We start from the raw sequence: 26,470 nt of genomic DNA on the forward strand, positions 1-26,470 counted from the left end.
CTCTGCTTTACACTAAAAACACATTTTGGACAACAAGTTAACTAACAAATAAGAGCTTAAGCACTATAAATAGGCCACAGGGAAACATTTGGTTTGGACAACAATGGGGGCCTGTTATGATAGATATTAAAATATATGAAGCTTTTGTGTTTGAGGAGTTTTGAGGGGAAAAAAATCCCCCCTTTTTGTATTGATAGTGTGTTGTGTTCAGAATTCAAATCCAAACTTCACATTTAGGTATCTGTGTGTACGGTTATATTTGTTTGATAAATCTTTGTTGCAAACTGCAATGCTCTGCACACAGAAAAAAACACAAAAGCCTGGTGCTTTGTGTGCTTTGTCAAATGGTTTGTGCCTGTTGTGTTGACACAAAAACATTTTTAAAAGGGTTTGGAAGAATTCTTTGCTTTAGATAGAGATGTATTATGTTTTGCTGGTTAGTGTGCAGAGTTTTGCAAAGAGCCTAGGCTAAAAAATTGTTTTTCTTCTGATTCTTTAGGCCCTAACAGGAAGTTAAGATGGCAGTGTGCCAATGAAAGTCTTTCCAAATTGAGAAATTAGTTCAAACTGTCAGTAAAGATTATTTTTATTCATATCTGTGAAGCTAAGGTGGCAGGGCTGCAGCTAATATTTACTTTCTATTGTTATATATGTTGTTGTGATTATCTATGAATAATCACTTTCATATATATTCAGCTTATAACATGTCTGCAACCAGAGACAAACTGATGTCTTACAACGCCTATTGTGTCTGAAAAGGAGAGGAAAAAGTCATCCACAGAGAGTTTTGGAACTTTAAAAAAATAAATGATCATCTTTCTGTTGTACGACTAATTGATTAAAGTGAGTTAGTAGGAAGCTGTTTAATGAGCCAAGCTTCTAAATGTGGTGTAAGAGGGAGGCACATCAGGGGAAATTAAAAGAAAGAGTAGACCTATATTTCATCAGCAGCCGACAATGTGTGTCTGTGTGAAAAACACACCGACTAGATCAAAGACGAGACACACACACATACACACACACACGGAGCAGATCATGAGATAAAGTTAAAGCTGTGCGGATTTCATGTGCAGGAAGTAAGGGACCTCGGGGTGAGGTCAGGGTCACGCTCCATTCACACACAGATAACCTCGGTGTGTGTGTGTTATTACGTTGAGTCTACACTTATTCCTCTGTGGATTACATGCAACGCCGGAGATGTGGGACAACAAGGCAGAACTAAAGCTACCAAGACACACACACACACACACACACACACACACACACACACACACACACACACACACACATATTTGATCTGAGCTTAGCTGGGTTATAGGCAGCATCAAAGGGTTTTCGACCATGTTGGCATGTTACAGGTAAACTGGTGTTCAAGCGTTTGTGTGTGTGTGTGTGTGTGTGTGTGTGTGTGTGTCAGTTTGTGTGTGCATACCTGTGTTGGCAGTACTGCCCATAGTGGTTGTCTCCACAGTCACAGATGTATCCATGGGAAGAGCTGGGCTTCCTGTGGCACTTAGCCTCGTTTTCACATGGATTCAGATGGCAGGCATCTGTGCAGCCTCTCCCATAGTAACCTGCAGAGAGAGAGAGAGAGAGAGAGAGAGAGAGAGAGAGGGAGGAAAGGATTAATTTCACACCCACTGCCACTCTGTATGTCACATACACAAACACCACCGCAAAAAAATACAACCCTGACTCCAACAAAATATGCTTACATAGAACTAAATTGCTTCACCGGTATACGAATTGCTACATGAACTACATTCCCTGGCAATATACAGCATTTTAAAATCAAAGAAGTGTGACATCCTTATGCTGTGCAAGTGTAATGCACAGCAGTTATAGGGAGGACCGCTGGACAAAGATCAGGATATCAGAGACCGAAATTCTTATCCTGTTGCCGGGTTACAGCTACTAAAAGAACTTTAGGTAGGTCAAAGTGGGTGTTGGTTAGAATTTAGAAACATCCTGTTGTAACTTAAGTCAATATCAATGTTTTAATATTTCACCAAAAGCCATTTTTTTCTTGACAAGTGCTTTGAATTGCCAAAACAGAACAAGCATGCTTTAGATGCCTGGCACAATTCTTGTAATAAAAACAAGCTCAATACATTTCGAACTGTTTTTAGAAACAGTCCTTCACAGTGTGTAAATCTGAGTTAATTCTACCTTTATATGACCTGAATATCAGAGCAATGCATGTTTGATATTCTAGTCTTTCACCACTTGAAATAATGCATTAAACATTTGTCGTATTTTTAAAATCAAAATAATCACAAAAATGACAAAGGCGCAGGCATTCACCATGTCTGTAAAAAGCATCTCTTTGCATGAAATGTGAGCACAACACAAAAAACTATTGGAATCTGAATATCTGAATATGCATTCCCATTCACGCAGCAGAAATAATAACCTGCCAGTTCACAAGTACACGTCTCAAATATCATACGACAATTATCACAAACGCCACTCTCCCGACGCACTCCAGCAGGGCCAACCGCTGGAAAACAAGCTACAACTGTGCATTACAATGCTGTCATTCACTGAAACACAAAGTGACACTGTCTCGGTAAGAAAACTACCACCACTGCTTCTAGAAAATGAATTTAAAAAACAAATTTCAATTCAACCCCAAAAAAACACAAACAAGTACAATCTGAGCATTAAGGGGGTGTTACATTTATCATCCTGATTGACATAAAAACTGGTTTTCTGCTGCAATTTATGTGACCACACACACACACACACACACACACACACACACACATCCCTGTAAGTCTATCTTTGTGAGGACCCTATAGACATAAATGATTCCCTAGCTCCTTATCCTAACCTTGACCATCACAACTACATGCATAACCACAACCTAAACCTATTTGTAACGTTAACCATAAAAAAAAAAGTCTTAACCAAGTGACTGAGGACCGGCCAAAATGTCCTCGCTTCCCAAAAATGTCCTCACACTTAAGCATTGGTTAAACACCTGGTCCTCACTTTGTAGGGCGTGTACACACACACACACACACACACACACAACTTTCAAGTCTGTAGTCTGTATTGCCTATTTTTGATAATTCCTCTATAATAACCTATATATATATCAGCTAAAAAAAATAAAAAAAATAAAACCTATTGTATTTATTTATATTACATTTATATATATATATTACTGTACATATGCACTTTACTGCCTTTTTGCACTTCTGGTTAGATGCTAAACTGCATTTTGTTATCTAAGTACCTGTACTCTGTGCAATGACAATAAAGTTGAATCTAATCTAAACAATATAATATATATATCTAATAAAACTAATATTTTCAGGTATAAATGTGCACAATACTGTGAATGTGAAGCAGGACGCATGTTGCTGAAGGTGAAGGAAAAACCCATTTGAAAAATGTAAAGTCACTGGAGAAAAAGTTTAAATACCGCTCAACCATAATAGCACAGAAATTTGCCTCAGTGAAAGCAAAGACAGCACACTTAAATGAGCCACTTCAACACAACAACGTACAACACAACAATTCCCACTGAACACTTCAGTGTGCGCCGGTGCAGCGCGGTGAACCACGCCACTATACACTTCAATGCAATCCCCAGACACTCCACACAAACACTGCAGCCTCTTATATGCTAATACAGGCCAACACATAAAACCCTCTTTAATCTAATGACTAAAGCAGAGCACTTCACATACACTTTGGTGTGTATTTTGCACAAATAAAGAAGGCTTCTCACCCAGACCTGCTTTTAATTGTTGTGTTTAGTCTTTAATGTACCTCCATTAATAGATGGATTAAATTATTACGTGACTTAGCAGCAACATAAGACCCCGCTTTCATGTTGGGATGGAAATAAAAGCAGTAAATCACATTCAGGCTGGTGCTGAAGGAATGAGTATTAAAAGTCATTTAGTAATGCTGAATTTGAAGCATTTGTTGCATCAAATAAAAAGGCTGCTTATATTTTTTCAGTGACTTAAACATTTATTTAAATTAAAAACTTCAAGATTAATTCAAAATATAGATTTATATCACATTGTGTCTTTTTGAGACCGCTCAACCGATCCAAGACAAAACATTAATATTCAAATCGATACCAACCATCAAGTAAAAAAACAAAAAACAATATAATCTTTAAGATAAGCAATTACATTTTACCAGGGTCATCACACTGATCACTGTGACTTTCTCAACCAACAAACATCTCTCTTCTTCAATGCCCCCCTCCTCCCGCCTTCAGAAAACGAATTCTGCTTTCATGTCACCTTTTTCATTTAAGAGCATTGAATAGAAAGTGATCCCTATAGATTGAAGTGTGACCGAAGCGTGTGTGTGTGTGTGTGCAGCTTGTTGGGGGACAAACATGTGTGAGGTCTGCTTTCACATCTTCAAATACAAAAAAAGCACTCTGCTTTTCAAGCTAGTGGCCTTGGTTGCAGCAGCTTTAGACACACAGTGATTCCAATGATTCTTATTCTTAAAATATACCTTTATCGATTCAGTCCTTTGTGAAATCCACACATACTGTAATTAGAAAAATAACACGCTGAAAACTCAAATTGGCCTTGATTTAGTCCCCCTCAATAAAGAAAAAAAATCATCTACCTTTCTTTCCCTTTATCTGGCTTGAAATATTTAAAGAATTACACAAACAGGAGTCAAGATAATCACAGCTTTTGTTCAGTTTCACAATTTCTTTTCACAAAAAAATAAAACACAAAGGTATGATTATAGGCTCACACAAACAGTGGCAGTGTTCCCTTTTCTTATTTGTTTTCTCATGATCCTCCACTTTCCATCTCTAACTCTGTTGGTATCCACTTGTGTTGCTTTGTCTCAAACACACACACAAACACACACTCAATCATCTTCTATCTGCCCTATACATCTTTACACTTTCACCATGGCAACTGACAGAGAGAGACGACGACAGCCTTGGCTGTTTTCAGGAGCTTATAATGACACTGGCCTTGTCACAACAATGTGGGAGAGAAAGAGAGAGAGAGAGAGGCTCGAGCCTGTAAGAACAAAGAGCTGTAAATCATATGTGTGTATGCATGTTTTTATCTTTCACAGTCAGGGTCCAGGAGTTTCTTTTGAAAAGTTATGGCTCTCGAGCTGCTCACAGCTTCTCGTCTGGCCTTCGACACTTTGTCGTACACAACAACATCAGCTTGACTTCTCCACTAGACCACAATCAGGAAGAGAAACATGAGTCATCTGTTGGCTGAAACATCCATTCATCCTCTGTGTATTCAACTGTCTTCCCTCTGACAGTGGAAAGATTGCAGATGTCAGAAATAACCCATAAAAATGTATTGGTGAGAAAACAGAATAATAGCAGTGAACATCCATCCAGTTTTGGTTTCCTTGTAAACGCTGGGAGTTGAGTGGGTTTCAAGCAAAGGCTTAAACTGTCCAATGAGTCCAGGGTTCAAGGCATCAAGATCCAGTTTAAGGTATCTTAGAATCTGTTAATCTGCTGAGTTTTCTTTGACAAATGTAGAACAAGTACTCCAAGTTAAGCTTGCATTTCTTGGCCTGAAGCTACCAGAAGCATCATTTCTCTTCCAAAACCACCATCAATGAATGTTAAAAAAATAAATCTGTTTTATGATATGATGTGACAATGTAATGGTTAAGGATTGGTTTAGGCACAAAAAAACGTTTTAACTCACTGGGTACTGCTTTAGATTAAAAGCACATAAAACTACCTGGTTAGGTTTAGGACAACAGTGTGTTTTGGGTTAAAATAAGTATGTTTGTTTTGTTGTGGGGCGGCTGTGGCTCAGTTGGTAGAGTGGTCGTCTACTGTTTGTAAGGTTGGTGGTTCGATCCCTGACCATGGCAACCTACATGTCAAAGTATCCTTGAGCAAGATACTAAAGCCAAAATTGCTCCTGATGCTGTGCTCATCGGTGTGTGAATGAATTCCCAATGGTGGCACCAGTGTGCACTGGTAGCCTCAGCCATTCCACCAGTATGAATGTGTGTGTGAACGGGCGAATGAGTGCAGTGTATAGTGTAAAGCGCTTTGGATAAAAGCGCTATATAGGTGCACTCCAGTTAGGTTGATTTTTGGTTTTACACGGGACACAAATGGCTACTGTGTCAAAGTTCTGTGTTTATTTGACTTATCCATCTAACCCAGCTCCCTTCCTGCACTGACTTTGTCTTCATACTTTGTTACTTCCTCCTTTGAGGCAGCCCTACACCTCCAAAACTGACACTAAAGTAATATTCTGTGCATGGAAAAGTGATGCCAAGGGGTTTTGACCAAGTGTCCGTATGTGATGGGGTGGTACTGAGAACCGGCTGGCAAAAGGGCTTTGTCAGTAGAACGCTAACAATTGTCTACTGGGGCACTTTTAGAGACTGATGCTGTTATTCCTATTAGGACAGCTTTGAAAAGTATAATATTTTGTTAAACTTGGTGAAGACCAGTACAATCAGTCGGTTTACTGAAATGAACAGGTTGATATTGGTGTTTAAATCTTAAGATTATTGACCAGAGAGTGTGTGTTTGACTATTTTTTTAAAAACATATAAAAAGGGAAAATATATATCTTGAAGTTCATGGGTTCAACATGAGTGTGAACAAGCTCCAGAGACATTATGATTAAAACACTCTAAAAGGACTAAGGGCGGGGCTGAAAAAAAAGTTTTTTTTTAAGTTTTGATGCACAAAAGACAATAATCAGAAATTCTGTGCATTGTATTACATGGGCATAGCAGAGTGAATAAACAGTGAACATATCAATTAATTGTAGAGTAGAATTTGCAGTTTGTGCACAAATAAGTGTTTTAGACCAAAGACCTCAAGACCAAAAACTTTCTTCAAAATTTCTAATGTTTAGAAAAAAGTAATACACCATTCATATAGCTGTACAAGTGCCAAAGTGCCAAATAGCTGTACATTTTTTGTTTTAATATCAGACCTGATCAATAACTGACATTCCTCAGTGAGGACTCATTTGTCATAGAGAACACCTTTGCCCTGATTCAGCACCTTGAGGATTGTGCACCTAGTGTAGGTTGCAACACAGGAAATACAGCTCGAAACTCATAAATCTCTCCCTCTCTCTCCCAGAGGGTCCGAGCTTAATATACTGCAGCTGCACACCACACCCTAAAACAACAACCTCATATAATGCACTTTTCTGACAATCTGCATCTGAAGAAACATTCTATTTGGCATCTGTTGTTTTCAGTCAGTAAATATTTTAATGTCCTGATAAAACCAGGAAACACTGATGAATGGCTCATTACTACAGTAAAAGCAGTTATGAGAGTTTGTAAACATGTTTTCCACATGTGATCAAGGTGATTTAATATAAATCAAAATGGCTGTTATTCATCACATTAAATTATTTTTTTTATACAGCAGTGAATTAGCCTGTAGGAACTGGCAGCAACTGTGATATATACACGCACAGGCTTACATACTGTATATGCACTCAGAAACACACATGAAGGCTGATGTCTGTGCTTTGTCATGCAGGACCTTATCTCAGTTTGTGTGTGTGTGTGTGTGTGTGTGTGTGTGTGTGTGTGTGTGTGTGTGTGTGTGTGTTTTCTAGGAGTCTGTATTGCAAGAATAAGAGATACTAAAAAGCAGTTGCATGAGGCTCCCACTGGGCTAGTTTCAGCACCAGGCCAAAACACATACACACACACACACACACACACACACACACACACACACACACACACACATGAAAGAGAATTATTCAGACTGCACCTCTCTCTCCTTTATTTCTCTCTCTGCTTTTATTAAACTTTGATTTGATTTGTCTCGAAGCAGCATTCATTGTTTAACACTCTCCATTTTTAATGCTCATTGTGCTGATGAAAGATAATGATAATGAGAGAGTGAGTGTGTGTGTGTTTACAGTAAATAAGTGCATGCACGCAAAGTTTGTGCATATGGTGTGTGTGTGTGTGTGCTCCATGTTAATAAGTCAAGGTGTTAGCATTAGCTGCAGGCTGCTGCAGGATGCTACAGGGATAGCAGCCCCTCTCTGCTTCCTCTGCCATGCTGTCAGGCCTGAGGCTCTCTCACTTCAACAAACTATATCCTTCACCAAAAACACACACACACACACACACACACACACACACACACACACACTCCTCTTTCCCTCCCTCTACCTCCGCTTTTCAAACTTTTTCTTTGTTGGAAAACTTTTCTTTGATTTCTCTTCTAGTATGTGGAGGATGGCACTGAGGTAGCAGTCTGCAGCAGCAGGTCACATATAGTTTAGTTGTTTGGTCACAGAGGTGTGACAAAGTGAACTTTAGTGCTCAGGTAGTCTGGTTTTACATAAGCTGCTACGTTTGCAGCTGAAACTGACAGCATACCACAAGGAACTGACTCTCAGTTGAATTAAAAAAAAACATTGGCCACTATACTTAATAAGGCAAAAGCCTTATTAAGTATAGTGGCTTTGACTGAAATATATGTACTGTTTTGATTGCTGTGTTTTATGACAGCAATGGGGGTGGTTAATCATGGCCTACACTTTAGCACAATGGATTATTGTTTTTTGTTTTTTAAATCAAGTGAAAATTTTTGATGTCAAGATGTTTATTTTTTCCTATGTCTTTTAGCTGAACATGTCTGCACAGGACACAAAACACAAACTTCAATCAAATTCTATCTACATGGTCCAAAACAATTACCAAGAAGTAAAAACCTTTTTCCGCAATTCTCTTCTTTTAAAGTGCTGTAAATGACTCTCAGTGCATATCTGTGGTTCAGAGCCAGGGATTGCCTCCACGCGGCTCTTGTTGTCATTCTCAACTTGTTGCATATGGTTGCTTGGTCAGGACCCCTTGGAGTCACTTGTTAATACACTGGTCAGACTGGCTACAAAAAACCCACAGAGAATTAAAAAAGGGCTAGTGACTTCATTCTCTAATGAGAACATCATTACATTCCCATCTGTGTAGATTAGGAGCGAATGTGTTCAGTGAAGAGCTTGGCCTTTAGTCTCTTCTTAGAGATTGAGATGGACTCAGCAGACTGATGGAGTTTGGAAATTCGTTCCACCACCGGGGGACTAGAGAGAAAGCAGAGTCTAGTTTGAGACGTAGGGCCCTGCAGCGGTGGAGGAGCCAGATGCCCTTTACTGGAAGAGTTTAGTGAGCGGGAAGGTTTTTGGACATGAATAAAGAAGCTCAGGTAGGCAGGAGCTGTGCCAGTTGCTGATTTGTAAGCAAGAGACAGGGTTTTCAATTTGATGCGGGCTGCGACTGGGAGCCAGTGCAGAGAGATGAGTAACGGAGTGACATGTGCTCTTTTGGGCTGTTTGAAGACCAGACGCCCCGCCGTGTTCTGGATCATCTACATCGGCTTGATGGTGCATGCAGAGAGACCTGCCAGCAGAGAGCTACAGTAGTCTATACATGATATCAGGAGGGCCTGCACCAGGAGTTGTTGTATGTTCGATCAGGTAGTTGGGTAGTAGCAGTCTGATCTTCCTAATGTTGAATAGGGGGAATCGACACGATGTGGTAACCTTAAAGGTCAGTTGGTCATCAATCATGACACCCATGTTTCATGCAGTACTTGTGGGTGCAGGTTGCTCCACTTTATCTTTACATAGCAAATAGATGTTTGGCTCTGAAGGTCATTTACAGCACCATTAACCCTTCCCTCTGAAACTGTATTCACAATTTCTTTTGTTGTGGTAAATTAGCTATGCATGAGTTAAAAATGTTATACATAGCAATATATATATATATATATATATATATATATATATATATATATATATATATATATATATATGCACAAAGATAAATTGAGAGTGTCGAGGGCAGTTTAATGTTTCTACTGCCCAGTAGAGTTCATAATTTTAAAAAGCTCTTTGTAATTCCAATGCACTGTTACCTCCATTGTAAGACTAGTAGAGCTGGCTTATCAGGGATGATAATTTATACAGATTCAAGAGGGCACAGCCTGATACCAAAGGCAGGGCCAAGTGGTAGGTCAAAGCCTCACTGAACGTGAATACTCGACTTCCATAAGCACACTGACTGAGGAAACATTTGGAGTTCAATTTAGAATGTACTGCTGGATGTAAGAAAAGATGCAGAGAAAGAAGATGCTAAAAAGACTATAAATATATCGTGACAAACGTAAAGTATGAAAAAGTGGACCGGCTACTTTCTTTTTCTCTGGTTTTATCTTTCATGTGTTTCTTTTTCTCTTAAGTTTCCATTAAATCACCCATCTCGTCTCTCCTTTAATCACAAATACAAATAATCTCCTTTAATCATCTCTGCTTGGTGGGTTTACTCTGTTTAATCAGAAGCCGTAGAACTGTAGCTGCTAATAAAGCTTCAAATAAATATCAAATCTCACTCTTCATCCTTTACTTTCACACTTCTCTGTCTGTGTGTGCGTGTGTGTGTGTGTGTGTGTGTGTGTGTGTGTGTGTGTGTGCGTCTGTCATGTTAATATTCTCTCTCTTGTGATTTGTATGTCTTTGTGTGCATATGTATGTATGGCAGCTGTGTGTGAATCTATTCCCAAACGTGTCATCAGTGTTTTCAGGCTGTTTGATTTGACTTTCTCGTGCCCTCTTTCTTCTCTTTTCTCCTCTTGCCTCAAAACTTTTTGGTGTTTATTCTACACTATTTCTGTCACCCCCTCTTCCTCTTCATGAATCATTAACACTCTCTCTGTTCCCCCTCTGCCCCTTTTTCATCTTTCTATAGCTCTATTTCTCCTCTTTTTTGCATCGCCACTTCTCTCTATAGAGTATGTTTTCCCTCCTCTCTTCCTTTACTTCTCCTCTAATCAGGGCTCCTCCACATTAATTCTCACTCATTATATTCACCTGACTAAGGAGATTTTGGAACTTAGCCTGCAGTCAGTCTCTTTCTCTCGGTCTCAGGTGGATGAGAACTCATTATGCGCTCCCAAATATCTGTTTAACCCAGTTAGAGCATTGGCAGACACCTCCACAGATATGGTCGCATTAGAATTATTCACTTTTTCTGTGTCTCTCTAAGTCAGCTGGCTTCTTTCACCTTCTCCTCTCACACATTTTCTCTCACATCCAATGTCCAGAGTGTGTAAAGTATTAGGAGCATTTCTCTGACACAGAGGTTAGCACGCATACACTTTAAAAATCCTTCTTGGCTGCTCTACTAAATGTTTTAATTGGTTAAGTGAGATGCAAAAGATTAGCAGACATTTTGATTGCTTATTCATAAAACATATATATGTATTAATTCATATGTCTATTTTTTTTTACCTTCATTGTTTCAGCTATGTTGTTCTTGTTTTTGCCACTATGTCAATTTCTGATTCTTTAAAGGCAATGCAAAAAAAAACCTCCTTGTATGTATACACATTTTGGGCAATTAAGGCCATATTTTCCAGGAATTGATGAATTATTTACTAATAATATTGCAAAATGCTGATCACAGTAAAGTATTCAAATTGTAAACATAGAAAATGATTGTACATTTTTTTAAAACCATAATTAATTACATACAGATAAGCAGCAAATCCTTCAGATTAATGTCTGAATAATGATAATTGGTTTTTTTTAAACAGTAACTCATAATTTCAGCACTATTTAGTACATTCCATGAATAAAGTGTTTTCCTACATCAGTAAAGAAACATTGTTTTGGGGTGGCTGTGGCAAGATACTGAACCCCAAATTGCCCAAACCCCGATGCTGCATGTGAATGAATCCTGATGATGGCAGGTGGCAACGTTTAGATAGCCTCGGCCAATATTAAAGTGTTTGTAAATGGGTGTCTGTAGTGTAAATTGCTTTGAGGGGTTGCAAAGACTAGAAAAGAGCTATACAAGTGCAGTCCATTTACCATTTAAATACGTAATTTACTAATATACATTTATTTAAATCTTTTTTTTTTCTTGTTCAACAACTTATTTTCTTTCATAAGTTTATGCTTATTCTGTGCTTCTTCTTCTTCTCTTTTGAAAAACATTTCCACTGCTATCACAACACGGGCTAATACAGTCATATTGCAGCTACAACACCATTATCCAAAGAGTACCATATCACTAATGGTGCAGTTAGATGAAAACTGACACGGCTAAATGTACTCTCACACAGTCGCTCTATGCTGCTCTCTCCCTCTCTGCTGCTGGTATTATTATGCCTTCCAGTTACATAAATGAGAATATAAAACAATCGATTTGTCCTGAACGAGAAGTCAATCTCTCAAGGACTCATAATAAGTCAAATCATGACTGGGTGGGAATATTTTGTGCCCGCCAGCATCTTCAGCATCATATCTGTGTTCACTCACCGGGTTCGCAGATACAGCTGTGCCGCTCCCATTGGTCGGAACAGCGGCTGTGGGCGGGGCAAGGAGACGAGATGCAGGGGTTGCCGACGTTACAGCCGGTCTCTACTTTGACGGCTCTGGTAGGGCGTGGCAGGGAAGGGGCGTCTGGCCGAACACCCAACCGAACGCCCTGTAGGAAGAAGAAAAAGTATGTGTTACATTACAGAGCTGAACTCAGTCTATCCTGAACTAATTTCCATCTCCTATGTGCTGATTTTCCCGCCTCCCTCCACCCATACATCCATCAATAAAGAGTTAATCTGTAAATCTGTCCATCCTCACCTGTATGCATCCTTTTATCCCGTTTTGAACCTCTCCGGAGCCCAGCACTCCTCCCACATGCAGATGTTTCACCTTCAGACCATGAATCTCATTTCCCACTATCACTGTTCCCTAATGAGGAAAGATGCGAGGGGACAGATGGAGACAGGAAGGGCAAAGATTATTATCATTATTATCATTATTATTAATGGCTGTATGTTAACTGAATACCTGAAGAAAGATACATTTGAATGCCATTATGTGACAACATAAAAGATCTCTGTCTTGTATTTAATAGGAGAATATCAAAGGTAGTTATTATAAGGGAGGAAAATGAGTCACAGAGAAGGAAAGAGATTGGCAATATTAAAGGTTTTTGCAAAAATATAGATGAGAAATTCATATTTCATTAGTTTACAGCCTGAAACTGAAGCTTAAAATAATCATTATTGATTTCTCCTTTTTTCCGATCACCACCTGGAAGTTATGATTCTTCTTTATTTTCATAATATGGTGTAGTAATCAGGTTATAGTAACGCTCATGTCAGTCGAAGGGAGGAGAGGGCAACTGCAGAATGAATGATTGACTTTAATAAATAAAGGAAAACAATAACATGCAGTCATTGTGGAGAAGGTCAATACTCAGCTGATAACACTGACAGTGTTGTGAATCTATGCTGACAGTCAACTTAGCTTTCCACAACCGTGAAAAAATAATAATCAATGAGGCCCATTTATCACCCTTTCAGCAGCAGTGGAAGATGATGAAATGGAGGGTGAGATGTGGCTGACAGTAACTGCACACAAACCAAAAACTTTCAGAGGTAATTACTGTTTAATTGGCAGCTGCAATATTTAACAATTTTATATTGAAAAATGTTTTCTGCACCATTTACTCAGTGGTACTTGACTAGCCCGATGAACTACAATAACAGGATAAAAGACAATTTGCTGGTGGGTAATTGGAGAATTAAATCATCATGAAAACAAAGCATGCAGTTTTGCTCAAAAAGCCAAAGATGGCAATAACAGAGTGATTACTTTTCTGTGTGCACGCTACTATACCAAATGTACATACCTACAACACATGTATGCACACAACAAATCATCTAATGTAATTTGATGGATTAATCCACTACTGATACAGCCTACATTGTAAAGAAGCTGGGGCCGCCCAGGGTTAGAAAGTCTGTGTTGTGAACAACTATCTGTGTTTGTGCGTGTGTGCACGTGTCTGTAAGGAAGTAAGTGTGTGTGTGTGTGTGTGTGTGTGTGTGTGCGCGCGTGTGTGCATAATGGGTGACATGGTAAATGTCTTGGAAACAAGGTTTTGGGATAACAATCAGACTGTAAAATGTCAAAGGAGCAGATGAGAAAGTCTGGATGACTATCTAGTTTTCTCCTTGCTGACATTTCAGTGAACTTATATAACACAAAAGAGCCAACAGTATGGCTGTTGATGTCTGAGTGCATGTACATTATGTACAACCTACATACCGGGTCTCTTCAAGTTTCAACAAGTCAAGACTTTTTTTTTAGACCATAATGAATCGATTTAAGTCCCATTTCACATCCATAAAAAAGTACAAAAGACTGAAAGGAAAATAAGAGGCCGGGAATCAGTTGCAAAGTAAGTTTCAAAGTTTTCTTGCAGAAGGTGCAGCGTGCTTCAAATATGTTTCCACCCACCGGCTTCAACAATACATTAAATTGTTATTTAATAGTTAAGTAGTTTGGCTTTGCTTTGGGCTTTCATTAGGTTTTCTGCTGCTATGCTAGCCTGTAATGCACCGTGGTGCGTGCACAGCACACAAGTTGGTTGTGCTTGATAAATTCTGACCGGGCTGCACAGGTACTTAGTTCGTTTTGTAGTTATGATATAGCGTCCTCAAAAATCGATACATTTAAAGGCAATACTGAAGTAAATGCTTTTGTTTTGAATAACGTAACGTTAATACATTTTTAAGACCTTTCAAAATCGTATTTAAGACATTTTATGGGATTTTAAGGGAATTTTAGACATTTTAAGGCCTTAAATTCAAATTATTGGATTTTAGACGTTTTAGGACGTTTTACGACCCTGTACATTACCCACAACTTCTTTGTTTATTTACCTTTATATTATTTCCTCTGTTTATTTCTTTTCTTATTTAATTTTCCCTTTCATTTATTATCATTTCAGAATTTACTTTTATTTTTTATTTTATATAATTTTTTAAAATTAATTTCTGTATCATAACTTTGCATTCCCCCATTTACTTTCCCTTTTTATATATATATATTTATTGAGTTGCCTTAATTTTGTTTTAAATAAGTTTATGCAAAATTTTCTGAAACCTTAGTTCCATTATTTCATGCTCTATGCAGAATCTTTCCTGCTTTGACACGAATATGATTTTAAGATTCGAAGTGAGATTATAAGTAAATGATTTTCTAATTTGCTTTAGTGGTTTGCAGTGATGTCCTGCACCACACTGGCTCACAGCAGGAAGTGAGGTGGGTGTCTGTGAATATGAAGATGTTATAGATTAGAGGATATGAAATAGGATTTCTTGCCTTCATCCATCTTAAAAACTTTACAATTCCAATAAATGTTCTCTACTTATTAGACTGAAAAATGTTCATGGGAGTATCTGCATAATTAAATCAAATAAACCAAAGGATCAGAACTGGAGAAAATGCCTTTTTCCAACTGAAGCTAATTAAAGCTGTGAATCTGTTATGGGTGATAAAAAAAGGACAAATTAAGTCTTTTTGATTTAGTAAATCAGATATAAAGAAAAGCTAGTTATTAATCTATTTGAATGTGTGCCTGTCGTGCAAATCAGATTTATAATAACTTATGATAAACCTTCAAAGTCTGGATCACGTCTATTACCTGATAGAGTCCGAAGTCGAGCCGTAGCGTGGCGACGTATCTCGTCTCACGGCCACTGCGGACGTCTCGTAGCTCCAGTTGGAGGTCGTGCCACCGGCCGTCTGCCACGTGAACCTGATCCAACCGCAAACGCACCGGTCTGGTCGAACCCCGGGACACCGAGAACACCAGCTGACCACCTATCACCTGAGAGGGAACACACACACACACACACCAGAGAAAAGAGGAAAAGAGGGAGTGTGAAGAAACAGTGAAGGAACAAAATAACCTGCTTGGAAAGGAAGAGGAAACTGTGTGTGTGTGTGTGTGTGTGTGTGTTTGTCTTTGTGTGGGAGTGTGAAATTGAAATCCAGCATCTTGGCTGCTAATTCAGTGCTGTCTTTGGATATAGAAATGTAAGTAAACTAAACATAATTTCAAGGATAAAAACAGATTTTTGACATTTTTGTCTTATATAAAAGATGATAATGAAGTATTAAAACACCAAATAGAACCACAATAACCATGAAACATACTGTAATCATAATTCCCCTAATGACCGTGACCACTGCTAACACATTTAGCAGCCCACGCTGAATTTTTCATCCTGTGCTGCCTGGTGAGATTTGGCTTAAAACGTGCAGCATTTATTCAAATCATAATATTCAATTGTTTGCGGTACAAAATCAGTCTGTGATGCTGCCATTTATGTTTTTACATAATGCGGCTCATCCTTTCTGAGCTTCTGGCAATGTTAAAATGCAGGTAGAAGGAAAAAGCAGAGCCAAAAAGAAAAACCTGCAGCCAGACAGGGAGAGGCGGGCTCTGGCAAATTTCTCCCTTGCAACAGGAATAAACAGGTTTATGGGAAGTATGGTCTTGTTTGCAGAAACTCCATTTAACCTCCATTCAAAGTCGAAAGTGTTCTCAGACATGGTCGCATTTGATAATCTGATGATCTGAAATCATCACATCAGTGTGTGTGTGTGTGTGTGTGTGTGTGCGCGTGTGTTTGCACACCTGGAACAGCAGGCTGGTGTACTGGCCGGCCTGAGCCTGCAGCAGCGTGCCCTCCCGCGATCTGGTCCTGAACACCAGGCCGAGGTACCAGGGCGTGGAGATGGTTACGTCGTTTTTCAGGTCCCACCAGAGGGCGCTGTTACCCAGGAAGCGATGTGGGTGTGGCATCACTATAGTGGAGGGTAAGAGAAAGAAAGTAAATAAAAGGTACTCACGGTCAAGATGTCACTGTTCCTGGAACTGAATCAGTTTTAGTGTGTAAAAATAATTTTAAAAGTTAAATAGTTTGACACAGCAAAAATAATTAAGTGTATGCTTACGGCCAAGGGCTTAAAGGTAAACTTTGCAGATTTTCAACTGGTTCTGTGTCATTACAGTGCGGGCAGTAATTGCAGGTGAACAGCACCTTCCTTCATGCTGCCAGCACTCAAACCAACGACCATGAATTGCATCTGGTTCAGGATCTTTGTTAGATGTTTTCAGTCTATCTCTCCCTCCACATCTCTCTACTGCAGTGTAGGGGGTAACATGTTTTTGACTTTTTGTTGTAACAAGTAACGGAACGCGTTACTTTTTCTTATCAAGTAATAAGTTAATCGTTGCTATGTTAAGGCCGTTTTCAGCCACTGCACTAGGTTGGACAAAGCACTAGTTCCTAATAGAACTGAATAACATAAACAGATGAGATCAGCAGTAAAGTCTATACCAGATGGAGACAGATATAAGGGAAACAAAACTAGCATAGGTGTAAATACAGTGGACAATCATCCGCTGTAATGTGTAACTTTAACAGAGTTATTGTTACATTGTGGCAGATAAGAAACATTTTCATATGTTGTAAGTTTGCTTTTGATAAGAGTTGTAGTGTGGGTATTTATTTACAATGCATTGCATTTATACGGGCTGGATAAGGTAAGATGGTTACATATATATATGATACTATTATTCTCAGTGTATTGCGCTACAGTTTCCAATAAATATTTTGACTTACAGGATACCATTTCATCTTGTTCCTTCAGTCAACACCTTCAGAGGTTGGAACTCACAACACCATCAGTCCACCCATGCATGAAAAAGCTTTCCATTTATATACTCACTCAGCTCATATACTGTAAAAGCCTCCAGCTCAGCTCAAAATAAGGAATAAATACTGGAACAGGGGGGAAAATGCTGACGTGCAGACCGAGGCATTAACCTGAATAAATGAATGACGTAACACTTCTGAATCTAAACTAGTGAAGTGTTAAAGTGTGAACCATTAAAATAGGTTGCAATTCTGTAATTCAACCAAAGTAAGGTTTAATTGTCTTACCTTATTTACCTCCAGCATTCACTAATTAATGTGGAGTTAGTGTAATTACTGCAGACAAATAAAAGCCACTAAAGGTCAGTTGCAGCCTTTTTTAAAAACCATGACAACTTTCATTACTACAGGCACCAGACTGGAAGTGCAGATTATGTCTTTTTAGGTATCACTTGTTATTTATAATTACACCAAAGTGGAAATGTGACATTGCTGAAGGTTGTCATTGGGAGAACCTAGGACAAAAATAAACTCTGTAGAATGTATCTTCTCACCGTGGCTGCAGTCCTTTCCTCCGTACCCGAGGGGACAGTCGCAGGAGAAAGTCTCCCAGCTCACACTGCAGGTTCCTCCGTTCTGACAGGGGTTGGACTTACAGAAGGGAAGCTTGGCACTGCAGCCTGTAACAAGCAACAGAGACACTTACATCACGTGAAGTTCCCAAAAATGTGTCACTTAGATGTGTGTCTTAAATGAATAAATCATGATGTTAACGGCTCACATTTTCAGCACTACAGTAAGATTTTTGGTGACCGATGTGCATATTTAGACGTAAACTTTTCCAATTGATATCTGCAGTAGGATCTCAAGATTAAAATAAAATTTGAAATATTACTTGAAATATCACATCAAATGAGTTCATGAGTGCGCAACAAAAAACAAAGATGCGATAATTAGCATTATTTTTTAAATCTCTCAGTAATATTTTCTGTTAATCTCGCAAAAACACCACATGTACTTTGTACTTTTCGAGGTGTCAAGTACATTTTGAAGCAAAATTTTAAAATGTTGCATTAAATAAAAGTCGAATTAGGGACATTTCCATCAATTCCTTGAGAGCGAATAAACAAGGCTGCACAAACGTACTTTGGTCAGAAGATGGCAGTGTGATGTGTTTCTGTAGGCTAATCGTCAGTAAACAGGAGAAAAAGAAGAGGAGAGGAAAAACAACTACAAAGAGGTTGCTAATTGGACAACTTTGGCCACCGATGAGAGAAAATGGATAGAAGTCTTCAGGAATTGGATTCAACTGGGCAACTTATAATTGTTATTTCATGTCAGAGTGGATCCATTAAGCTTTTTGTCATTATTGTGTGCATTGAAATGTGTTGATGTAAACACGTGTTCATGCTTTTTTTTTTCTTTATGGTATGGTTTGCAGTGCTGACCGGGGAGTGTTCCATTGTTGGCGATAAACCCAGCCAAGTCCAGCGGCTTGCTGTCGATGTGCAGCTCCTTCATACAGCCGATAAACTCCCTGGTGCCGAACGGGAAGTTGTCTGGAACGTTGGGAACTCCGCCCAGAAACAAGGGACCAGTCAGATCCAGAGACCTGAGAGAGGAAGGGATAAAAGAGGAAGAGAAGTAAATAAGGTGGAGAGGAAAGCGGTTAAAGGAAGGATAGGAGGATTATCCCTCAAAGGTTGGAGGGGAGGGGTGAAGAAAGGGAGGGTGAGGAAGGGGAAAAACATGAAAAGAGGGAAAGGGATTAAAGAAACCAGAGATTAAATGTGTCATCAGAGGTAAATCACAGAAAGAACATGAATCAGAGAATCACAGTTAATGTTAAGAAAAAGGGGAATAACGTGGAAAAATGAGATGACAATGATGCTGCTAAGGGTAAAAGCAGAAACAGTGGGGGAGCGAGAAAAATGAAAAGAAGCTGTGAAAAAACAGGAGATTAAATAAGAGTTACAGCAAATACCTGGAGAGAAGAGGTAAAGGTGAATGACAAGGAAGAGCAAGAAAGGAAACAGCAAAGGAGGTAGAAAAGAGGAAGATGTTAGGGGACGTCAACAAATAGCAAAGGTATAATAAAAAGAGACGCGACAAAAGAGAGCTGTGGATACAGCCGGGGAGGCAGATGAACAAACAAGAGATTAAGTGAGAGTTACAGCAAATATCAAGAGAGAGCAGGCGTGAAGGCGGATGACAAGACAGATGGAGGGAAGGCGGGCGGAGGGAAGGAAACAGGTTCAACGTGAGGAGGACAATGTAAGGGACAGCAAATAACAGTTATAGGAAAAAGAAACGCAGTTGTAACAATTGTTCATTTTGTGATAAAAGAATCAAATTTGGCAGATGTGCTGATAATAACATTGGGAACAAAACTGGATGGACCATCACAAATTCAGACCCTGGTTGCCGTGGCAACCGTTTTTTTAAATGGCTACCAGCAGTTGGTTAAACATTCCTTTTCCATTATTGACCCACACGCAATAATGGACATAATCAAAATCCTATAACCCTGAGAGCCAAAAAAAAACTATAAAAAACTATATATTTTTGTGCTTTTTTTGTCAGACGGTGGATGCTAGTGTAGAGCAAGTGTGGTACAGAGGATTTTTAAAAGTAATTACTAACTTATATATTTGTTATTATATGTATGCACTTTATTTTGCATGTTTACAGACACCCCCATTCAATTTAAAGCATTTCCAATTTGAGTATTAAAGGTACAGATCACCCGTGGGTACAGGGCTGTGGACCTCAGAGCCTCTACGGGGGTCAAATTCTTTGGACATTTTAAAGCGAAAATGCATCACTCTGGTGCAGTTTGAGAGCCAAATTAAGAGAATCAATTTTCTAATAAATAACCTAGCCTGTACACACCTGCTGATATATGACAACGACAACGAATGAAAATGAGAGAGTGTTTATTCCATATAAAGTCATAAAAAAAAGGTATTAGACCAAACTTTTTCTTCAATTTGTTGTTCATTTGAATGCCTGGTACAACTAAAGTTACATTTGTTTGGACTAACATGATGATAACAACAAAAATAGCTCATAAGAGTTCATTTAAGAGCTATAGCCATTTTCCATGGTTTTCTTGATAATAACCAAAATCATTATCAAGAAAACCATGGAAAATGGCTAGATATCAGCTCTTAAATTAAACTCGTATGAGCTATTTTTGTTGTTATCATTATATTTGTTCAAACAAATGCACCTTAAGTTGTACCAGGCATTCAAATGAATAAGAAACAAGAGAAAACAAGGGTCTAATAATTTTTCAATGACTGTATTTAGAGACAGAAACTGTCATTTTGAGAGCATTATCCTGTTTTTCCCTCAAATGCGAGTTGGGTTTTCTGCTGTTAAGCTCGCTTTGGCGACACACGTCACGTGTCGAACCAATGAGCGGAATATGAATTGGAGGAACCCAGAGGGACAAAAGGCTTCCGGAGTCGAACAAACAAGAGATTAAGTGTGAGTTTACAGCAAACATCAACAGAGAGTGTCATTAGAGGAGGATGTCGAGACAGAGTAAAGAGGAGGGCAAGCTGTTAATGGAGAAATGGAGATGGAACAGAGGAAGAGTGTTGAAGCGTTGGCCTTCCTCTTTGATCTGTCTTCTCTTCTCTCGGCTTCACTTAGCGCTGACAGAACACAGCCGACGTGATTACAGCTTACAGCAAGGCCAGACAGCAACACTATGACAGGCTGGCTTTTTCCAGTGCATGTGTGAATTATGTGTGTGTTATGCACATTTAGTTTGGTAGACACACCGCAAACTTTGACAAGGTCAAAACAGACCAGACACCTAAAAGCAACATGGTGGATTTAAAGCTGTCAGTTTGAATGTTTTAGTCGTACATAGGAGAATGAGTGGGAGACAAGCACAGAGTAATGAAAGAGAATGAATATTAACACCAGGCAGAAGGAGCCAATGAGTAACAAGATCATAAGAGAGATACAGGCAGACATGAAGGGGCATGAATAAGTCAAACAGTCGTGCCTTATTAGAGCCTCAGATCCCCAGAGGTGTCTCCTACAGTCACCTCATCACCCTGATCTGACATTCCCCCCAAAAATCCTTTCAAACAGCAACAATCCCTGTCAAAGTTACTGCTAGAGTTTAACAGATTAGACTGTTTAAATCTGCATTAAATGATGTGTTATACCTACTTTTCATTGTAAAACTTTAATCGGCTTACAAGCCTGTTGAACCCATGCTGATTTTGTGATCTTATGAATCTGTGAAGCAAAAAATTTAAACTTAGTTTCTTGGAAAAATGGCCCATTAAGTGAACACAGACACTAACATTTGAACAGGCCAGACTATCACAGGGCTGACACATAGTGACATATACAACCATTCACGCTCTCATCCACTCCTATGGGCAATTTAGATTATATTAGTGAGTTATCTTTTTTTCTTCACAGAAGAGCCGCAAGCCGGATTCCAACGGACGACCCTCTTGCTGTGAGGCACTTAAAAATGAACAATACATCATACATAACAAAACACAGTTATGGAAATGTAAGATTGAGTGCATAACAATGTACCTCTAAAATGTAATTTTACCATTTTACACTACGCTGAGTGATCCTGAAACCAATAAATGTTAATACAGTCATGGAAAAAAATATTAGACTATTGTTTTCTTCAATTTCTTGTTCATTTTAATGCCTGGTACAACTAAAGGTACATTTGTTTGGGCAAATATAATGATAACAACAAAAATAGCTCCTAAGAGTTTAATTTAAGAGCTGATATCTAGACATTTTCCATGGTTTTCTTGATAATAACCAAAATCATTATCAAGAAAACCATGGAAAATGGCTAGATATCAGCTCTTAAATTAAACTCTTAGGAGCTATTTTTGTTGCAGATCAAGAAAAATGAAGTTAAGTGTTAAAGCTGCAGTTCCTTGAATGGCCACTTGAGGCTGGCTCCAAAAGTGATCCAATCCCCAATGACTCCCATGTTAAAATGCAAAACTTTACAGTAGAAGGGATTGTCTTTACAGCCTGGCACAAAAATATTTTAGTCTCCTTGTTCATTGCAACTGTACATTTTTTTAAATAGAACTCATCCTTTAAAATTACATTTAGGATTAAAGTTATGCATGCTTAATGGCGCAGGTGCTTTGAGCAACAGGTGGGTGCTGTCACTAACCCACGCTCCACCTCTTTACCCATTTTTTTGGATTCCCTCAAGGATGCAGGGGAGGAGTGAGAGGAGGGATAAAATGAAGGAAGGGAGGGAGGGTGAGAAAGGGAAAAAACAAGAAAAGACATTTTGGTGGAGGCAAAGGGATTAAACAAACCCCAGAGATTAAATGTGTCATCAGAGCTAAATGTCAAAGGGAACAAGAATCAGAGAATAACAGTCACCGCGAGGAGAAATGAGATGACACTGAAAAGTGGAAACAACAGGGGGCAAGAGAAATGGAAAGATGAGGAACAAAAAGGAGAGGCAGTGCACAAACAGGAGATTTATTATGAGTTACAGCAAATATCAGGAGGAAGAGGTAAAGGTGGATAGAGGCAGAGGGAGGAAGAAGGTAGATATTTTTGGATAAGCTGGGAGTCAGGAGGAGTCAGGCACCACCACCACCAAGATGAAGCCATCACTATCTAAGTGTTTGAACATACTAAACTCGTCATGAATCAAATATTTCCAAACTTACATTGTGATTAGCAGACAACCATTCTCATCAAAGCCTGTACTTCTTAATATAATAATGTTGCCACTAATCATTCAATGTATTTACTCTTTAATACCCGTAATCTAGCAACCTAGCTGCCAGCTACAACCTGACCACCTTTATTGGATTTCTACTTGGTTAAAAGTGCCTTGGAATATATGTTAAACCTCTGATCAATTGCAGATGATGTTTAATGAAAGTTTTCTTTGCAGAGAAGCCGGCACATCCTGTGCAAACACACCACCCAGAGCTCGGGGTCAATGACTATTCACAGTCTTTAAGCTGCTGCAGTAAAGCTCAGATCTATAGAAGAACTGAGCTTAATACAATACTCACAAAGCTAGGGAGACTATTCTTTATTTCATACATGTCCCATATGAAGAATTCAATATGAAAATTTGATATGGTACCAATGACACATGTTTTATTACAGGTTGCCAGTGCCAAAGGTTTACAGTATAACACTGCCTGTGCATTTGGAGCTACCTTCAAATTCCTGTCATTATGCAGGAAGTATGTCCAGTCATGGAAAAAATTATTAGACCACCCCTTTTCTTCAATTTCTCATTCATTTTAATGCCTGGTACAACTTAAGTATATTTGTTTGGACAAATAAAATTATTACAACAAAAATGATGGGTATAATTTAAGAGCTGATATCTAGCCATTTTCATGGAAATCATGGAAAATGGCTTGATATCAGCTCTTAAATTAAACTCCTATGAGCAATTTTGTTGTTATCATTATATTTGTCCAAACAAATGTACCTAAGTTGTACCAGGCATTGAAACATTAAAATGAACAATAAAGTGAAGAAAACAGGGGTGGTCTAATAAACTACTAACAACTGTTCTTAACTGCTGTGACCATAAAAGGTCTGTTGGAATTATGAACTGTATTAACACAATTTTAAATATACACTAGCGCTCAAAAGTTTGGAGTCACAGAGAAAATGTCTGTGTTGTTTTCCATGAAAAAAAACTGTTTTATTCATGAAATGAGTTACAAAATGATTCAAAAATATAGTAAAGGCATTAACAAGGGTTGAAATAATAATTTTAACCTGTACAAATTGCTAACTTTACCTCTAGATACTCAACCAGCCCGAGGAAGGATCATTTTAATGCTTCTCAAATCAACACAAAACAGTTTCCAGCTGTGCTAACATAATGCTCAGGTGATCAATGAGCCTTTCAACACTATAAACGTGGATTAACAAAATGTGCCACTGGAACACAGGAGGGATGGTTACTGACATTATATAATCAGCAGTTTCCAACTTTAATAGTCATTTACCACTTTAACAATGTCTAGACTGTATCTCTGTTATTTTAATTTTAAAAAATGGTGCTTTCATATAAATGTTTTTTAATAAACAGGTAATGTCTGTATATTTCCATATTATTATATTTATATTTATTATTATTATTATTATTATTATTATTATTATTATTATTATTATTATTATTATTATATTTATTATTATTATTATTATTATTATTATTATATAGGATCTACAGTTTGTTCATGCTGCAGGTCATATTTGACATTTCTAGGATATGTGGGCAACAATGATCTAACTGCAGCAGTAAATAATTATTACAGAACCAGTAGAATTGTTATTACTTAGAGAGAAGTACTTATTATTAGGGGTAATCTTTCAGATTCAAGTCACCACTGGCATAAATACAGAAACAAAGATGGAGACCCCAAAAAAACGATAACTCACTTCTTGCTGCTGGTCTGCTTGCCCTGAGCGGCGCAGCTGTAATTTCCGAGCTGTGTACCGAAGCGGAGCGACAATGCTGTATCACAGTCGTCCACGCTCACCACGGCAATCTTCTCATCTGACGGACCCTGGGCTTCACCGCTCAAACTGTGCTTGGGCTGAACACACACACACAGACGCGAGATTGAGCAGAGAATCCCAAGAAGCAAGAAACATCAAGACGGCAGACAGCATGCAGGAACAACAGCATTAACTAAATGTAGAGTTTATATCACTGCAGTCAGGACTATACCCTGCTACTGTGCAACATGTTAGGAGGTAAAGGGGAAAGTTAGTAAGACAGGAAACAACAGACACTGCATGTGGGGAGAAAAAAGAATGGAGTCAAAGTAGATAAACAGCACATTCACTCTTCACCTACTGACTGCTGGTGAGAGAAAGAAAGACAGAAGGAGAAAGAAACAAATAAAGAAAAAAGTGTATGTGCAACCCTGACACACAGTCATACTCACATAGCGTGTAGCTGGCTGAGGAAAATGAAAGAACATGAAGAAAATTAAAGGAGATGTGCTGCAAATGTGCATGAATGAAATGGTGACAAGCACACACCTACATAACAGTACGCACGCGCACACACACACACACACACACACACACACACACACACACACACCCCTCATCACTATTCAAAGCGCTCTGTTGAGAAACTATTCTGCAGAGGCGTAAGAAGTGCAGTGCAAATAATCACAAGTGAAATGTGAAACTTCAAAGGATAACTGGCATCAGAAACACACGATCAAAAGAAAAGAAAAGTAAGATCAAAAACACTAAATGGTCCATAACAGAAAAAGAAACAGAAATGAGAGCGCACCTTGTTGTAGTAGTGGATGTGAACCGTGTGCCAGTTGCCGTCGCTCACTCCGCCAGGCAGGAAGGGACTCACCTGAGTGGATGATTCACCTGCAGGCACACGGATGAATGGATGATCATTACTGATGCTAATCTCTATTTTATATCCTTATATTTAAAACTTCACATTTGCATGGACCAAACATATAAAGCCTACAATAAGGGCAGGTTGATTCATCATATTTGATTTTAAATGACCATTTTTGCTTCAAACGATTATGAAAACAAGATAATCTAGATGAAGTGATTATTCTGCCACATTATGTTTCACAATAATGCTCAGGTTTGATCTTGTGCAATGAATCCAGTGCACCATTTCCTTTACAATGTTGAGCTGAGTTATTGACTAGAATATGTTGCATAGAGTTTACCAAAATGTTAATTATATATTTCAGACTTTTTCGAAGGTTGTGGCAATCCACTACAATTTACTTGGTCAGGTTATTTTTTAGTAGTTTGGTAATTTATTTATTTGTGCATATAATATATGTTTAGTAGTTTTCAGTAGGTTGTGGATGTGAACTAATGTTACAACATCATTCATCTTATTTATTTGTATCTAATTTATTTGTATTTATTAATTAATTAATATTATATTATGTATCTTAATGT

The 26,470-nt window shown here is 38.5% G+C and overlaps 1 protein-coding gene across 1 annotated transcript in view; it reads right to left on the minus strand.

The window, feature by feature from the left end:
- The window catches only part of celsr3 (cadherin, EGF LAG seven-pass G-type receptor 3), a 135,727-nt gene that overhangs the window by 44,865 nt on the left and 64,392 nt on the right, over positions 1 to 26,470 (minus strand). Inside the window, exons 6-15 of the mRNA XM_059334084.1 lie at positions 25,821 to 25,909; positions 25,462 to 25,476; positions 24,950 to 25,107; positions 18,952 to 19,115; positions 18,058 to 18,183; positions 16,480 to 16,649; positions 15,481 to 15,666; positions 12,624 to 12,734; positions 12,303 to 12,471; positions 1,433 to 1,574 (exon numbers count right to left, since the gene is read on the minus strand). Coding sequence (XP_059190067.1) covers positions 1,433 to 1,574; positions 12,303 to 12,471; positions 12,624 to 12,734; positions 15,481 to 15,666; positions 16,480 to 16,649; positions 18,058 to 18,183; positions 18,952 to 19,115; positions 24,950 to 25,107; positions 25,462 to 25,476; positions 25,821 to 25,909 — 1,330 coding nt within the window. The remainder of the gene's footprint in view (positions 1 to 1,432; positions 1,575 to 12,302; positions 12,472 to 12,623; positions 12,735 to 15,480; positions 15,667 to 16,479; positions 16,650 to 18,057; positions 18,184 to 18,951; positions 19,116 to 24,949; positions 25,108 to 25,461; positions 25,477 to 25,820; positions 25,910 to 26,470) is intronic.

This window comes from Centropristis striata, chromosome 5 (genome assembly GCF_030273125.1).
Source record: "Centropristis striata isolate RG_2023a ecotype Rhode Island chromosome 5, C.striata_1.0, whole genome shotgun sequence".
Taxonomy (NCBI): Eukaryota; Metazoa; Chordata; class Actinopteri; order Perciformes; family Serranidae; genus Centropristis; species Centropristis striata.